Here is an 18,939-nt window from a genome sequence, read left to right as displayed (position 1 = left end):
CCATAGTTTTTTTTCTTTTTATTAAGGATATAAATTCATGCTTCAAACTCACAATCTTTTTAGTCCTTATGTATTTAAAAAGGTAAATGGATAAATGGCCAACAGACCCATGAAAAAATGCTCCACATCACTCGGCATCAGGGAAATACAAATCAAAACCACAATGAGATACCACCTCACACCAGTCAGAATGGCTAAAATAAACAAGTCAGGAAATGACAGATGTTGGTGAGGATGCAGAGAAAGGGGAACCTTCTTATACTGTTGGTGGGAATGCAAGCTGGAGCAGCCACTCTGGAAAACAGTATGGAGGTTCCTCAAGAAGTTAAAAGTAGAGTTACCCTACAACCCAGCAATTGCACTCCTGGGTATTTACCCAAAAGATACAAACATAGTGATCTGAAGGGGCACCTGCACCCCAGTGTTCATAGCCGCAATGGCCACAATAGCCAAACTATGGAATATTACTCAGCCATCAAAAAACTGAAATCTTGCCATTTGCAACGACATGGATGGAACTAGAGGGTATTGTGCTAAGTGAAATAAGTCAGTCAGAGAAAGACAGTTATATGATCTCACTCATATGTGGAATTTAAGAAACACAACAGAGGATCATAAGGGAAGGGAGGGAAGAATCAAACAAGATGAAATCAGAGAGGGAGACAAACCATAAGAGACTCTTAATCATAGGAAACAAACAGGGTTGCTGGAGGGGATGGGGTAACTGGGTGGGGGTTAGGGGGTGGGGTAACTGGGTGATAGGCATTAAGGAAGGCATGTGATATAATGAGCACTGGGTATTATATAAGACTGATGAATCCTGACCTCTACTTCTGAAACTAATAATATGCTCTATGTTAATTAATTGAATTTAAATAAAATTAAATTAAAAAAATTAAAAATTAGGGGCACCTGGGTGGCTCAGTCATTGGGCATCTACCTTTGGCTCAGGTCGTGATCCTAGGGTGCTGGGATCGAGCCCTGTGTCAGACTCCCTGCTCAGCGGGAGGCCTGCTTCTCCCTCTCCCACTCCCCCTGCTTGTGTTCCCTCTCTTGCTGTCTCTCTCTCTATCAAATAAATAAATGAAATCTTTAAAAATAAATAAAATGGATGTCTAAGTAGCAGGCACTCAAAAAATTATTTTGACAAATAAAATTATTTATGTGTTTGTCTATTAAGTCCCTTTATTGTCTATTGAATGTCAAATCCTGAGAGCTAAATGCAAGGGATATAAGTGATAACAAACCTGACCCTGTCCTTGCCCTCAGAGCTAAGGATCTCATAAGTAGAGTTTTAAGATAATAAAATCATTTTCTGTGCCACAGGATGTGAGCTGGTTTGATGACCCTAAAAACACCACTGGAGCATTGACAACCAGGCTTGCCAATGACGCTGCTCAAGTTAAAGGGGTATGTCCCTCCTTTCTGTTTGTCTTAATTGGCCATTTTGGATCTCAGCATGAAATTAATTTTCTCATTATAGGTGTTCTCATTATCATTATAATATTAGATAAATATTTAACACAATAAGTCATGTGCCTCATAGCAAAAATGTTAACTATTTAAACATAAACTGTATAGTGTGTATATAATTTGCAAGCTTCTTTTGTTATTTACTAGTTAGACCTCCTATTAACAGGATACACATGGAAGGACAATTATTTATAAAAGGCAGTATTTATCAGCATATCATGCAGGATCAGTCTGAACAGAAATCAACAGAAAACTATAACTGCTACTAAAAAAAGAATGTATGTAGTTTCTGTATGAATGTTTAGGAGCACTGTAGTTTAGAAGAGAGGGAAGAAAAATCTAAAAACAGGTTGAGGGGCATTTGGGTGACTCGGTCAGTAAAGCATCAGACTCTTTTTTTTTTTTTTTTAAGATTTATTTATTTGACAGAGACACAGCAAGAGAGGGAACACAAGCAGGGGGAATGGGAGAGGGAGAAGCAGGCTTCTTGCTGAGCAGGGAGCCCGATGCGGGGCTCGATCCCAGGACCCTGGGATCATGACCTGAGCCGAAGGCAGACACTTAACGACTGAGCCACCTAGGCGCCCCAAGCATCAGACTCTTGATTTCAGCTCAGGTCATGCTGTCAGGGTCTGAGATCCAGCCCCGCATCGAGCTCCCCGCTGAGTGGGCGTGGAGCCTGCTTAAGATTCTCTCTCTCCCTCTCCCTCTGTCCCTCCCTGCCCATACTGCTTGTGCATGTGCTCTCTCTCTAAAAAATAAAAAATAATAATAATAATAAAAACAGGTTGAAAGAAATGAGAAGCACATCAAAAAATTAAAGCAGTGGTAGAAGGAACAACTTTATCAGGTTATAAAGCTCCAATTTTACTGCTCCATGACTCTTTAATTGCTCTAACTAGAAACTATTGAACCAGGAGGTGTTGATTTGTGGAGGGAGTGACAGTTTCTTCTACAACTACAACTGTTGGTAAAAAAATCCACAAGATGATGTAGGATTTGAAAAAAAAGCAGGTGGTCTCTACCATGTCTTTCCCTCCCTTGAACCTTATTAATCTTTTAGTTTTTCTATATGGTAGCTCTATATTAAAATTTGTTCTATCAAATACATGGGGCTTCTGTAAGTAAAAATTAGGTTATGAATGTGGAAGCACACAGAGTTTTAAATTACAATATAAATCTTGGGAATTGTTTTAATACAGATTTCTTTGCTTAAAGCAAACAAATCAACAAACGTTGAGGTTTAGACCAAATTGTATAGAACCTAGAAGGGCCAAATATGCACTGCTTGAAATAACTTTGAACTTCCTAAAGCAGACAACCCTGGCCTTATGGTGTCTACACAGTAGGTCAGATCATCATTAAGTGCTATGGGAAAAAAACAACCAGCAGGAAGTATAGGTAGGGGCTTTCTGGTTGTCAGGTAAGGAAGGCCTCAAAGATAAGGTGGTATATGCAAGAGGCCTGAATGAGGGCAAGGTACTAGCCCTGTAGATGTGGAGAGAGGTATGTTCTTTTTTTTTTTTTTTAAGATTTTATTTATTTATTTGACAGAGAGAGAGGGAACACTAGCAGGGGGAGCGGCAGGCAGAGGGAGAAGCAGGCTTCCTGTTGAGCAGGGAGCCCGATGTGGGGCTCGATCACAGGACCCCGGGATCATGACCTGGGCCAAAGGCAGATGCTTAACTGACTGAGCCACCCAGGCACCCCAAGAGGTGTGTTCTAAACAGAAGGATCAGCAAGTGCTAAGGACCTGAGGCTGGAGCATTTCCGTAACTGTTCCCAAAACAGTAAAGAGGATAGTGTGGCTGGAGTAAAGTGAGTGAAAGGAAGAGTCATAAGAATTGAGATCAGCATTATATCTGGAAATAGATGGGAAACCATTGTAGGATTTTGAACACAGGAGTGATGGGATCTGAAAGTTTTAAAGGCTGCTGTATTACTAGGCTGAAGGGGGCAAGGGTGGAGGCAGAGACTCTATTGCCATAAATCAGGGGAGGGATGATAATGTTTTAGGCTGGGGGGTCATCGTGAAGGTGACAAAACGTTAACAGATTCTGGACATAGTTTGAAGGTACAGCCAACAGAATTTGTTGGTTATATGTAGGGTATAAGAGAATGGAGATATAGAATGTCCCCACAATTTTTGACCTACATCACTTGAAAAATGGAGTTGCTTTTTAATGAAACTGGGAGACTGTTGAAAGAACAGATTTGAGGGAGAGTTTTGAGAGTTCTTTTTGGAACATGGTATGTTTGAGATCCCCAATGAGATGTCCAAGAAGAGATGTCAAGAAAGCAGATTAGATGTGCAAGTCTGGAGCTGAGCACAGAAGTCTGGTCTGGAAATAGACATTTGGAGATTTTTTGGTGTGTTGGTGGCTTGTAAACCAGGAGACTGGGTAAGATAGCCAAGGAAGCATATGCAGGTAGAAAACATGGCAAGTCCTGGTCCCTGAGGTCAGGGCTATGAGGATGGACCTGCAAAGAGGACTGGAAAGGAGCAGCCAGTGAGGGAGGAGAGCAGTGTCCTAAAAACTACATGGAAAACGCATTTTCAGGAGGAACAATTTAGGATATCAGATACTGCTGATGAGCTTGCAAGGTTATTGAACATCTTACCATGCTACAGCTGCACGGAGGTGCTGATGGTTCTGACAGGAACTGTTTCAAGGGTGTGGTGGGAGCAAAGCCTGTTGGGAGTGGGATCAAGAGAAAAGAGAAAAGAGGATGAACACAATTGGATACATTGTTAAAGGACTTTTTGGGAAATGGTGGAGAGAAGTGGGTGGTAGGTAGAAGACATAAAGTATTAGTTTTTTTTTTTTTTAATTTAAATTGGCATGAGAATCAGTCAGTGAGCTTGGGCTCAATCCATTTTGGTCCCTCCCTTCAAGAGCCATTCTTGGGGATCATGATCAGTGTGGACAAATTGTATCCTGAAATTTCTGAAATCCAATTTTCCCTAAACTTTGCCGCCATCACTTTAGTACGCCCTTCACAGAGACCTGGTTGTATGTGCTCGTGGGCTCACACGGACACACACGTCCCATACCCCATTTGGTGTGGAGGACACAGCTTAGAGGAAACGCTGACTCTGTCCTGGGTGGCAGAACCCTGAGCAGGCAGAGTGTGGGCATTGTGTGCTCGCAGTCCTTCCTCCCTCCCCTAAAATTCCTCTGGGGTTATGGCCTGTCCTAAGCCACAGTCCCTTCCTGTATCTGTGGGACTGGCAGCCAGCCCTGTCCCCTACTGTTGTTTGTGAGCTCCTCAGGCCCTGGCAGGAGCTCTGGTAGCCCCCGATTGCCTCCTGGTGTTGACCGGCTGCTTTCCATTTGTTTCTTCAAACTCACGCTCTCACAGCTGCGCTAGCCTTCACACCCCTGTGTGAGCCACCGGGTCAGAACTGTTCTCCAGAACTTCACACGGTGGCTCATCAAGAAGGACCAGGGAAGAGGAAGCAAGTAGGTCTGTGAGTGCCATCAGAAGCACGGAAGTCCCATATAGCCGTTACCATAAATTGGCCAGGACAGGACAGTTGTATCCACTTACTGCTACCAGCTGACTGGCTTATGATGGGGCAGATGTGTGTAGTGTGTAAATATATATACACACACACACACCCATCTCTGTGGGTATCTCTATTCCACAGTGGGAAGTAGTGAAATTAATTTTTTATATAAAAAAATACCCAAGGTAAGCAGTACTGTCAAAAATCATTCTACCCAAGGCAGGGCTAACTCAAGTTTCTGTGTATATAGTTGGTGATAATGCTTATCTAGGTTAAATTTTCCTCATATTTAACTTGACCGTCAATGACACATTTTCTCAGATGTATTTTTTAGTCAGTAGCATAATTCTGCTAGAAAGAAATCAGGAGAAAATATATCTCAATATTTTGCCTATGAAATAGTGAGCTTTTAAGTTTTATTTTGGTTTTAGGACTAGAATTCTTCAGGGAAAAAAGTAAATGAGAGCCATGTAGAGATCAAAAGCCACTATGTACTTAAGTTTTTTCCCCCGCCCACCCTGGAGAAAGTGGTTGAGGAGAAGATAAAGTTATAAATGTTTCTAATTTCAGAAAGAGGCTCAGGAAATAGGATTTCTTTTTCAGTAAGCACAAATGTTTCAAATTAGATTTCCAGCAATATGGCCGTGTTTGGAAGCAGAGGAGGAAGTAAGATAGAATTACTTGAGTATACAGTGGGGTGGAGAGGTAAGGAGGGTTCTTAGTGGGTTTCGAGTGCCAGGCTACTTTTGTCTGACCCTGTTTCACACTTAGGCTGTGGTTTGGGGGAGTGTTATCTTCTCTCAGCTCTACTTTTTGAAATGAAAATTACCAGGCTACTACGAATCTATGCTGTCCCATTCATTGTGATCTGCAGAGCTCTAGACTCCTACTCTATGTGAGGAATAGATGTGGAACCGTGTTAGTCTTTAGAATAAGGAATGGTACCAGTGCCATGACCTCTAAGTGCTAAATCAGGTAAAGCCAACGACCTTAATCTCCCCATACCCCACCAGCTTAAGGTCCTTGATCTTTTCGTTCACCCTTCATGTACAGGAGAGAAGAATTTGTCATCTCTGATCCATTTTACTTATTTTCATGGCCTTGACTATCATGCAGACCTGAACATTCATAAGTCTGAAAGGTTCATGTGCTAGAACCATTCACCTGCCATGAACTTGGGGGATGTTCTGAGCACTTCTCTCAGTCAGTTGCTGTGGGAAATGAGTTCTGGGTAGGACTTGTAGATTCTGAGAACAGGAGCAGTCTACATTGTCCCTGTGCCACGGACTCTGTCTGGGTTGTAACCTTTGACTTTCAGGTTGAAAATGTGCAAAGGGAACCTGGGTGGCTCAGTCGGTTAAGCATCTGCCTTTGGCTCAGGTCATGGTCCCAGGGTCCTGGGATTGAGCCTCTCATCAGGCTCCCTGCTCAGTGGGAAGCCTGCTTCTCCCTCTCCCACTCCCCCTGCTTGTGTTCCTGCTTTCACTATCTCTCTGTCAAATAAAAAAATGAAATCTTAAAAAAATAAAAAAAGTGTGCAAATGCAGAGAGCTGGCTCTGAAATCCACTTCATTTTTGACTTAAGCCAAATTTGGTTAAGCATCCCTTTGATATAAACTCAGTGACTGCATCAAATAAAAAAAAAAACAACTGCTGGGCGCCTGGGTGGCTCAGTTGGTTAAGCGACTGCCTTCGGCTCAGGTCATGATCCTGGAGTCCCTGGATCGAGTCCCGCATCGGGCTCCCTGCTCGGCAGGGAGTCTGCTTCTCCCTCTGACCCTCCCCCCTCTCATGTACTCCCTCTCTCTCATTCTCTCTCTCTCAAATAAAAATAAATAAAATCTTTAAAAACAAAAACAAACAAACAAACAAAAAAACCAACTGCTCCATTATTCATGCTGTCTGGTGCAATTCCTGGTATAGAATTTAACGTACAGAGGCTCCTGATAGTTGTAATACCCTTGCCTCCTAATTACGGGTCTAGTGTTTCTATCACACAAGTGTTGAATGATTTCAGTGGGTTGATACTGGAGTGATGCAGAAGGGGTTATAAAGGATTCTGTCCTTAACATTTAGGGCTGAAAGACGTTTTGGTTATTAAACAATGTATTCGCTCATTTTGAGGGTTGAGAGAAATTTGTCAAAAGTCACAGAGGAGGTTGTGACCAGTCTGAACTCCACTGCATCGTAATCTGTACCTGAGTCTGGTCCCACTCAGGCAGAGGGAACTTTGGGAGTGGAAAAAACATGGGCTATTTCCAGATCTGGGCACCATAGCTGGACTTTGGAATGGATTGAGGGCTTGGGTGTTTCTAACGTAGAGGAGAGAAGTACGGTATGGAGTAGTAGACTGAATTGACTTAATGGTTTGACTTCTGGCTTTAGAACTGGAAGTCACAGCATGCTACTGAAAGTCATGCTTCACACCCCCTCTGGCATTCAAACTAAAGGCTCTGTTGCCCGATCAATATCTAAATTAAATTCCATTACTTTCAGCTTTGTGTATTTTTTCCAAATCAACTGCAGGTTAAATTAAACACAATAAGCATGTCAAATAGGCCCAGATATATTTGCATATCCATTTTTTTAAAAAAATATTTTATTTATTTGAGAGAGAGAGAGCAGGAGCAGGGGGAGGGGCAGAGGCAGAGGGAGAAGCTGACTCCGCACTGAGCAGGGAGCTTGACTCCGGGTTCGATCCCAGGACCCTGGGATCATGACCTGAGCTGAAGGCAGATGCTCAACCAACTGAGCCACCCGGGCATCCCATATTTGGATATCCTTAATGACAAATATTAGGCTTAACTTATGAGTAGTTTTGCATCTCATGTTGGAAATTTCCAACATTTCCAGTGCAACTGTCAGACTATTTTGTCTTGTTGATTTGAAGAGCTTGCTTTAGTGATCATGGTTTCATTGATTAACGAAAATTTTCTTGGTATTAAAAATTAGAAGAGAGGGATGCCTGGGTGGCTCATTTGGCTAAATGTCCGCCTCTTGATATCAGCTCAGGTCTTGATCTCAGGGTCGTGAGTTCAAGCCCCACATTGGCATGGAGCCTCCTTAGAAAAAACAAATTAGGGGCGCCTGGGTGGCTCAGTCGGTTAAGCAGCTGCCTTCGGCTCAGGTCATGATCCCAGGGTCCTGGGATCGAGCCCCACATCAGGCTCCCTGCTCGATGGAGAACCTGCTTCTTCCTCTCCCTCTCCCTGCTGTTCTGCCTACTTGTGCTCTCTCTCTCTGTCAAATAAATAAAATCTTTAATAAAAAAAATAATTAAAAAATTAAAAAATTAAATAAATTAAAAAAATTAAAATAAATAAATAAGAAAAAAGAAAAAACAAATTAGAAGAGATAGAAATATGTAATTTAACTCAGAATTATTGATCTTCTTCTTTCATTTTTTGCTCTGAAGTCATGGAAATCTTCATTTTAGAAACCAAATAAACTTATAAGCAAACCTTTTGTTTTTATTTTGTAACTGAGAAGATAATTAATAGAATTTCATGAAGCTGAATTGTCATAATCCTAAAGAAAATACAGGCATGGGTTTTAAAGAGAATATGAAATTGTTTCTCTAATTTGTTTTGTGTCTTTTTTTGTAGGCTATAGGTTCCAGGCTGGCTGTAATTACCCAGAATATAGCAAATCTTGGGACAGGCATTATTATATCCTTAATCTATGGCTGGCAATTAACACTTTTGCTCTTAGCAATTGTACCTATCATTGCAATAGCTGGAGTTGTTGAAATGAAAATGTTGTCTGGACAAGCACTGAAAGATAAGAAAGAACTGGAAGGTGCTGGGAAGGTGAGTCAACCTAAATACAACTGCTGATCTAATACAGTAAAATATTCTAATCAGTGTTGTTCTGTTACTACTTACTATGCTTGGAGAATGTTTTTATAACCATTCCTTAAAGCAGTCTCATTGCACTGGAAGAAGATTGGAAACTGAAGAAAAGGAGCCAGACAAATTCTGAGGCTCACAGGCTGACAACTAATTTTATTAGGCTTTTCTCATTTCAAACCATCGTCCTTCATGCTCTTCCTTTACGCCCTCTCTCCCACACCCTCCCTCTCTCTTTCTTCCCCTCAAGCAAGCTGAAATCCATTCTTTTATTGAGGAAAGCAGCCCCATTTAATTACGTATGTTGAAGGGGAATTAAAATATGGAAAATCCAGGTGCCTGGGAGGCTCAGTTGTTAAGCGTCTGCCTTCGGCTCAGGACCCTGGGATCGAGCCCCACATCGGGCTCCCTGCTCAGCGGGAAGCCTGCTTCTCCCTCTCTCACTCCCCCTGCTTGTGTTCCCTCTCTCGTTGTGTCTCTTTCTAGCAAATAAATAAATAAAATCTTTTTTAAAAATGTGGAAAAGTCCTAAAGGTATTAATTCTATCAGGCTTAAATTATTAGCATTCTTTCCTTTTTATCATACCCCCTGCTGGCATCTTATTTCTGTTTCTCTTTACCCTATAATGGATAGTGCTGCTACTACTACTTTTTCTTCTCCTCCTCCTCCTTCTCCTCCTTCTCTTCCTACATACTTGTTTATTTGTTGTTGTTTTTAAACAAATACTTGTATGGCATTTACCTTGTTTCCTCCACAATGTTTTACTCCTCTTTGTGACCCTAAGAGGTAGGCTCTATTATTAGTTCCTTTTTCAGCCGAAGCTGAGGCACAGGTGGGTCATGGCCGCAGTGCCTTAGAGCTGATAAGCCTCAGAACCAGGATCCAAAGTTGTGCCTCTGTGAAGAAACAGGGAGGTCTGCTGATGGCCAAACAAATCCGATAGCACATGGTTTGTATCATTGCGGAAATACAAGTGGTCAGAGCATGACCGACCCCCAAAACTGGGTAGGGATACATCTATTAGTGAACCCTCCAAGGTTCCTAAGAGTTGGGGCAGAGACCCAGAAAGATCCAGTGGCTCTGGCTCTCTAGGCCATGTGTCTGAAGTACTTTGTTTTGGGACCAGGCACTGCACCAGAGAATAAAGAATGATGAAGAGGGTACTTCTTCATGGAGGCTGATCATCACCACTGACACTTTGTCTTCTACCTCCCAGACATCTCCTCAGACTTTTTATCCTGTTTCCTTAGAATTCCTTCCTGAATTCCTTTGGACCAGTTTTAGTGCTTCCTAACTAGTGTCTATGGGAGAAAGACCTCATGTGAGGCTTCCCTTCAGGCTATTAGAGGCCCAGTCTCGAGCTTCAGCAGGCATCAGGTTGTGGGTTGGCCCCTGTCACATCGGCCCCTGTCAGGGAACATGTTCTGTGACCAATCACTTCATTTCATACCCTACTGTCTTGTTTTTTCTACCTGTGGTGTTGACTTTTCATGTGAGGAGAAGATGGAAAAATCTAGGACAAAATGTATAAAAAGAAAATGTATTAATATTTAGTAGTTTCATCATTTCCTGAGGGGTTCAGAATGTCCCAGAGAGGAGCCTCAGGTTGTTTAGAGGAAGAAGGTGATCAAGATACTCAGTTATAAGATAATTCATTAGACATCACAGGTTAGCACTTCTGAGGTGGCCCATCAGATTTAAGACTCTTGGAGTTCTGTCCCAGGGTGGCAAGGAAGTGGTGCAGATGGACATGGATATGTGCGAATGTGGCAGGTTCACTGAGCAAAGGTCGGAGGTGAGATAAATGCTCTCAGTGGTGTTTCATGAGACTGGTAAAAGCAGGTAGGGAAAGTGGTGGTCCAGGACCATCTGGTCCATGTAGTTTTGAAAATCAACTCCCAAAACTCCCCATTCCCAGATTACCACTAAGTATTATTATATGCCAGGCATCATGTGAGGAGCTCTGCATGCATTTTCTCATTTGATACTCTTAATCACTCCTTTGAATTCTTCTTATTAGATGATAAAACCCACAGTTCAGAGAAGTCAGGTAACTTGCCCAAATCACACAGCAATAGTTCTAACTGATCTCCTTGCTTCCACTCCTTCCTTTCTTGTCCACCCACTTTCTACATTCTTCTCACAGAAGTCACACTGATCTCTTACAAACACAAATAAGATCACACTAACTGGTTACCAACTTAAAACCCTCCAGTGGCTTCTGACTGATCACACTTGGAAGAAGATCAACATTTTACCCTGGTTTATAAGACTCTGCCTGACCCAGCCCCCTCTGACAACTTCTATGAAAGCATCTTTCACGACTCTCTCCCATGCCCACTCCGCTCTGGCCTCATGGGCCACCTTTCAGTTCCTGGAACATTCCAAGCTGGCTCCCTCTGATCTTCCTATGGCTGGTTCCTTTATATTATTCAGATCTCAGCATTATGACCTCTTTGGAGAGGGCTTTCCTGACCCTTGAATTAATTCATGACACTTCTCAGCACTTGATGTTTCTCTATTTCTTTGTTTATTGATTAGTGGACTGTCTTCCCTACTAAGACAAAAGGTCCATAGGGAAAGGGCTGTGTCTGTTGGTTTGCCCTTACAGGGACAGAGCAGGCCCAGGATTCCAGAGCAAGATTGTGTGGTGGCAGCCTCCTCATAACCTCTACCCTGCCTGTGCTCTGTAGATTTCTGTCACATTATTATTGACTAGTGAACATCTTAATAAAATAGATGCTTTTTCCTTTTCAGACATAAAAGCCATAATCAAACTTCAGTTAATTTGAGGATAAGGAGAGAAGTGCGAGGAGGGTTTTTTTTTCTTCCTAGAAAAAAAAAAAATATATATATATATATATATATATAATTTTTCTTCAAAATTATTTAGCTTATGATGGCTACTGAAAAAAACTCAATGCTACTTACTCTTCTCATATTAGAAGTTCTCTTTCCTTGGAGCACCTGGATGGCTCAGTCTGTTGAGCGTACGAGTCTTGGTTTCGGCTCAGGTGATGATCTCATAAGTTGTGATCTCATGGGTCGTGAAGTTGGAGCCCCAAGTCAGGCTCTGTGCTGGGGAGTCTGCTTGAGATTCTCCCTCTCCCTCTGCCCCTCCCCCGGCTCTGTCTGTCTCTAAAATAAATAAATAAATCTTTAAAAAAAAAAAAAAGTTCTCCTCACTGGGTTTCTATTTAAAACTCTTGGAGAAAATGAAGCTGTGAGGATGCAGAGTACTAATTAAGCCTTTTCCTAATTGCTTCATCATGAGGCAAGATAAAGATGGTTGTGAAGTGATTACTATATTGTTTTACTCACTATGCGAGGTCTGTGACTCATAAACTCACTTGTATTGGGCTGTTTACACCCTCTACTAAGTGACCACATTTACAGACCAAATCACAACCAAAACACACTTGCCTTAGAAAATGGTGCCACAGAAAATATTTCTTAGAAGCCACATTGAAATTTACAGTAAAATCTGTTTTTCAGCAGACTTTGTTATAATTTGTTGAATTTCCTTACTAATGCAAAGAGCATTTCTGTTTGTTTGGAGCATTATCACTGAACATATTTCTAACATGGGTCTGTACAAGGATTGTGTGCGGGTTTGACTGGAGGCGAATTTGTTCCTCTTTTTATTCTGTACTGTTCTGTACTGTTCCTCTTTTTGTTCTGTACTTATAGGATTTTCTAAGATGAATGTATATTATTTTCATAGTGTGTACAGATTTTTATAAAGTATTTTAACATGAATTGAATCTGGACATTTTCCTATCTTTGTCAGTAGTTTATGGTAAACATAGGTCAATATTCTTGGCCTAGTCGGGTCAGAGTATGATATTTTTAACTTTATTTTTTAAATAAGTTTTTGTTTTTAAGTACATGGTATTATTGTTTTTCTTCTAATAGCTCTTTGCATTACTCTTTAAAACTGACTTATGTTGTATCAAATATTTGCTTTTCTCTTTGAAGTTAGGTAGTTTGTATAGGATTTAGTAAGAAATAAGTGAGGTTTCATGTTTATGATTTTTAAGCTGTAAATCATTCAACTGTAAATGAATGTGTCCTTATTAGAATCACTTCTAAACATGGGGCACTTGGGTGGCTCAGTCTGTTAAGACATCTGATTCTTGATTTCGGCTCAGATCTTGATCTCAGGGCCGTGAGATCAAGCCCCATGATAGGCTCTGCGCTGGGTGTGGAGCCTGCTTAAGACTCCCTCCCTCTCCCTCTGCCCCTCTCCCAGCCCTAAAAAAAAAGAAAAAGAAAAAAAATCCATTCTGACCAGTGTACAGACCAGAGAAAGGAAGAACATCTTCATAGAAGAGTGATTTCCCTTACTCACTGATTTATAATTTAGACTTACAGTTTTAAAAGTTATTTCTCTTAGAATTACAGAGTTAAAAGGGACTTCAAGACCCTCTTGTCCATCCCCCTCATTTTACATATGAGGAGACCAAGACACAGAGAGCTATTTCAAAGTCCCATGGCTGATGCAAGCTGAAATCTTCATTTTGTGCACTGGAAGTTTTCATATTTTCCACAGCCCTTTACCCAGTCTCCAAGAGGATATATTTGTCCTAATTACAAAGACTTGTTGGAAGTTGCATTCAATTAAAACAATAACTGAATGAGAGAAACTTTCTGGAAAACAAATGGATGATATGTGCCACGTTTCTTAAGAATTCGTTTATCCCCTTTGACCTCGTAATTTCACTTTAAGAAATTCTCTCAAGAAAATAATTTACTTTGGACAAAGGTTTATGTGTAAGGATGTTTATCACAGCATTATTTTTAATAGGAAGAGAATGGAAAACCTTGTTCAACTGTAAAGGAATGCTTAACTGGCTGGGATATTGTGTGTCCCATTAAACATCTCATTATTAATGTATATTTAATGACCTTGGAAAATGCTCTTGATATTTATTAAGGTAAAAAATAATGATGTAAAAGCCAAAAAGAGAATTTGGTCCCAATTTTGTTAAGTACATATATGCTTAGAAAAATATATATATATAAGCTAATATATAAGATACACATATATGGAGCTTTTTATTCACCTTTTTTATCTTTTCAGTATTTTCCAAATATTCCTCAGTTGTCATGAATGATAATTATAAAGAGAAAAATATAAGCATCACATTTAAAATATATGTAAAATAATCATAAACCTAAAATGTGACTGTCATAGAAGAAAGAGTACTGTGATAAATGTAAAATACTGAGTTCTCAGGTGAATTTTGCCCCTATAAAGAAAGCAATGTGGCTTTAGCTAAGTGTCCCCATCTGTTTAAGCCTTAGCTTCTCTCTCTATAAAGAGGAGACTGAATTCGCCAATCTTCTTTCCAGATCTAAAATTTGATTTGATAAATTAGTTTCAGTGAAGAAGCTTATAGGTCATAATAAATGATACGTAATAATAAAATTAATTTTATTAATCTCTTTTATGGAATTCACACTGATCACCACTATTCATTCACCTTTGTGCCTGGGGGCTCTTTGTTACAGATTGCTACTGAAGCAATCGAAAACTTCCGAACTGTTGTTTCTTTGACCCGGGAGCAGAAGTTTGAATACATGTATGCACAGAGTTTGCAAGTACCATACAGGTAATAACCACTGAAGAGTGGGAGGGGAGTGTGGGGAGGCTTATCAGTCATCAGATTTGTTTTCAGAAAGGTTACTTTGGCCAGAAGGTAAGGAACAAGTGGAGAAGCTGCTAGAAGGGGACCAACTGGGAAGCCCTTGTAATTATCCAGGAGAGAAATCACAAGACCTTGACCTCTCCGAGGTAGATCCTGTAACAGCAGGCAACTGATGGGAAACAGAGGGGGAGAGGATAGACAGACAATGACTCTCTGATGCCAAGTTTGGGTAATGACCCAATTATTTGCTCTCAGTGGGGCTGAGTTCTCTATGGAACCTGAAATGTGATGCATCTGTGGGGCCTGGGTAGAGGAGGTGGTGCTCCTTGAGTATGCCTTTCCTTTCTCTCTTGAGGCTTCTCTAGTGGAGAACTTCCGTATTTCCTTCAATGCACTTATCCAGTGACAGTTCTAAAAAGTAAGCCCAACCTCTCTGAGTCTCAGTTTCTTATATAGTAAAAGGAGAGAGCTGGACTTGGATGATGGGTTTTCAAACATTTTTTTAAAATAGGAGTCTTTTTTTCTGAAGATCTTTTCATTTGAAATCCCAATATATGAAACAGATGGAAATGGAGTTGACGTGGTTGAGGCAGAGGTAGGAGGCCCACAGGGCTGCCCACTCACTAGCCTGCTCTTACCTCCGCATCACCCAGGTCAGGTGGCTCAGAAAATCCACCAACATTGACGCCTTTGTGATGCCTTCTCTCACTCCCCCAGAGAGTTCAGTGTGTCCTCGTTTCTTTCCCTAACATGTTATTTATAGGGTACCTTCACTGCATAATTACAGGCAACTTGACTGGTGGGTCCCCAAAGGCAAGAATATGAGTGATTGCTCTGTGTCACCAAGCATGGTCCCTGCAGCTTGTAGGTGTTAGATAAATGTGTGTTGGATGAACGTTGACTCTAGAGTGCATATATTTTGTATGTGCAAAGTGGGGGGAAAGGGAAGGAACTTCCATTTATGAACCCCTAGCAGGCTCTTCATGTTTTCCTTGGCTTATTTTAACTTTACCTCAACACTTTAAGGTATAGTTAATCCTCTATTAGGAAGTTTCCTAAATTTTCACAAGTAGGAAAGTGAGGACCAAAGTTAACTTTTTTGGAAACTGAACCCATTTTTGTCTGCCACACCCCACTGCTGATCTAGCAAATGTTATGTTTTAAGGGTTGAGCAATGAAAGTCAGGTAAGTTTCATTAACGTCTCCTTTTCAGAAACTCTTTGAGGAAAGCGCACATCTTTGGGATCTCATTTTCCATCACCCAGGCAATGATGTATTTTTCCTATGCTGGCTGCTTCCGGTTTGGTGCCTACCTGGTGGCAAATAGATTCATGAACTTTCAAGATGTTCTGTTGTAAGTACTGGGTTAATATTGGCAGTTGAACTCTAGAAATAAAACTGAGGTGAACATGCTTCATGCCTGGATAGAAAACCTTACTGTAAAGCTTCATAAAGAGATTTTGGTGAATCAGAAGGTGGAATTTTGCCTGAGTCTCTGTGTATTATCACGGAAGTACCCCATTTCTTTTGCGGAATCAATGACTGCCCCTCTCCCCAGTGCTGACTCATACATTTGGCCTTTCTGAATCTGTAGCTCAGTGGGGTAGTGAATCAGTGAGGGGTTTCCAGGAGGTTTTGGCATTTGGGAAGAAGCCTAACCCTGCCCAAGGGCCTGGCTCTTTTTAAAGAAGTCTCTGAACAGAGCAGCTAAAGAACAGGTGTGGGACACTGAGTTCTGCAAGCCCTGGGAGGTTCTAGGATAAATTCGCTTTCCTTGATACAAGAAGAGCAATTAGAAGGTAAGGGCTGATGAAATTCAGAAATGACAAAGGAAAAGCTAGACTGGGATTTCTGTTCCCTTGCTATGAATGCAAAAAATTGTACTTCAGTCAGGGGAAGACAGACCTGAACTTAATTATACTTCTGAAGTACTCAAATGTGCAGTTGGGTAGTGAAAAGTATGTATAACCTTTCTGAGCATCTAGGTTTTGTGATGGGTGAGACTCTGCCCTTTGATAGCATACCATCATTAGTGGTTAATACAGTTTTACATTTAAACCAGAATCATCTCAGCCTGGCTAATCTAAGGTGTTAGTGTAATGTTGCCATTCTATTGAGACATTTGCTCGTGCATGCATTATAGTTTGCTCAGGACGACCTCAACAGAGGATTTAAAATTTCTACCTAATACCTCTGTCTGACAAATGATATGCAGGAACTATTTATGACTTGGACCAAAAGATCAAAACTAGGCATCATTGTCATTGGGGCTTCGATTAGATAATTATTTGATATATTGCTTTACTTCAAGGTAAGGCATTGAACTGATGAAAGTTGCTGACACATGGGCATTTAGATTGAGAAAATCGATCTTCCAAGTGAAGGAAAGGAGAGACCTGTCTGAAGAGTAGTCCATTTTTAAAAGATCTCAAGAGTAAATGATGACAAGTTGGAGATTAACCATTTGTATAATTTTCTAGAGTCCAGAGGAGAGGATGTGATGGGCTCACAGTATTCTGGGAGGGTTACCAAGCACTATGTTAGTTCCAGGCCCTCGGTACACACACACACACACACAACGCAATATTACTCAGCCATAAAAAAGAATGAAATCTTGCCATTTGCAATGACATGGATGGAGCCGGACAGTAAAATGTTAAGCGAAGAAAAAAGTCAGAGAAAGATAAATACCATATGACTTCACTCATCTGTGGAATTTAAGAAGCAACACAAATGAACATGGGGGGGGGAAAGAAAGGCAAACCAAGAAACACTTTTTTTTTTTAAAGATTTTATTTATTTGACAGAGAGAGAGAGACAGCCAGAGAGGGAACAGAAGCAGGCTTCCCGTGGAGCAGGGGCACCGATGTAGGGCTCGATCCCAGGACCCTGGGATCATGACCTGAGCCGAAGGCAGACGCTTAACGACTGAGCCACCCAGGCGACCCCCAAGAAACACTCTTTAACTACAGAGAACAAACTGGTGGTTGCCTGAGGGGAGGTGGGGGGTAGGGAATGGGTGAATTCGATGATGGGGATTAAGGAACTCACTTGTCTCGATGAGCACCGGGTGTTGTTCGGGAGTGTTATGTTAACTACCTGGATTTTAAATAAAAACTTGGAAAGGAAAAAAATATTAAAAATAAAATAATAAAAAGGCATATTGAGAAATGAGTCCAGAGGAGAGCAACTGGAATGTTGAGAGGGAAAGGATTTACCAAAGAAGCAAAGGGCCTTTTTGACAATATTCCAGATAAGGACTGGATTATGCAAAAGGATGTACACTTTTCTTCCATCTGAAAAAGAACTTGTTAATAATAGACTTAATCAAACTTGCTACTTCCTAAAACAAAGGATGGAAGCCGACTTAGGGGAAGTTGCCTAGGGAACAAACATTGAGAACTGGACTTGATACCCTGTAGAGTCCTTCCCAGCTTTAAGCTGCTATGATTCTCATGTCATAGGTTAAGCATGTGGATTGCATGGAGCATGATTTTTGTCTTGCGAGGAGCACGATACCTGTCTCTCTAAGGAGCTCACTCTTTGCTTTACAGCTCCCATGTTTCCTAAGAACCCCAGGTAATTTCAGCACCACTGCCCATATCTGTTATTTTTTTTAATAGTTGACACACAATGTTGCATTAGTTTCAGGTGTGCAACATAGTGATTCAGCTTCTCTATACATTATGATATGTTCACCACAAGTTCAACTACCATTCCTTATCATACAAGGCTATTATAATATCATTGACTGGATTCCCTATGCTGTACCTTTTATTCTCATGATTTATTTATTCCCTAACTGGAAGCCTGTCTCTCCCACTCCCCTTCATCCATTTTGCTCACCCACTCCTACCCCCTTCCCCTCTGGCAACCATCAGTTTGTTCTCTGATTTATAGGTCTGATTCTGCTCTTTGCTTATTCATTTATATTTTTAGATTCCACATGAGTGAATTCATATGGCATTTGTCTTTTTTTTTAAGATTTTATTTATTTATTCGACAGAACAGCAAGAGAGTACAATCAGGGCGAGCAGTAGAGGCAGAGGGAGAAGCAGGCTTCCCGCCGAGCAGGGAGCCTGATGCGGGGCTCAATCCCAGGACCCTGAGACCACGACCTGAGCCGAAGGCAGACCCTTAACCATCTGAGCCACCCAGGCGCCCCGCATTTGTCTTTTGCAATCTGACTTATTCCACTTAGCTTAATATCCTCTACGTCTGTCCATGTTGTCGCAAATGCCCCCATCCATTATTGACTGCCACAATCACACTGCATAACAACCAACCCGAAGCCCCAGTGACACACAATAATAAACATTCATATTTGCCCACAAGTCTGTGAGTAAGCTGGGCAGTTCTGCTGCGCTGGGTTGGACACAGCAGATCTTTACTAGGCTCACTCGTGTGTGCGATGGACTACAAGCCAGTTGGCTGGAGCTCACACAGCTTGCCTCC

At 41.3% G+C, this 18,939-nt stretch overlaps 1 protein-coding gene across 1 annotated transcript in view; it reads left to right on the top strand.

The window, feature by feature from the left end:
• ABCB1 (ATP binding cassette subfamily B member 1) overlaps window positions 1-18,939 on the top strand; it is a 115,420-nt gene that overhangs the window by 83,690 nt on the left and 12,791 nt on the right. The window contains exons 20-23 of the mRNA XM_035020489.1: window positions 1,327-1,410; window positions 8,590-8,793; window positions 14,348-14,448; window positions 15,698-15,838. Coding sequence (XP_034876380.1) covers window positions 1,327-1,410; window positions 8,590-8,793; window positions 14,348-14,448; window positions 15,698-15,838 — 530 coding nt within the window. The remainder of the gene's footprint in view (window positions 1-1,326; window positions 1,411-8,589; window positions 8,794-14,347; window positions 14,449-15,697; window positions 15,839-18,939) is intronic.

This window comes from Mirounga leonina, unplaced genomic scaffold (genome assembly GCF_011800145.1).
Source record: "Mirounga leonina isolate KUSES-001 unplaced genomic scaffold, KU_Mleo_1.0 Mir_174, whole genome shotgun sequence".
NCBI classification, from domain to species: Eukaryota; Metazoa; Chordata; class Mammalia; order Carnivora; family Phocidae; genus Mirounga; species Mirounga leonina.
Note: the sequence above shows the minus strand (reverse complement) of the source record. Positions and strands in the feature narration are given on the sequence as shown.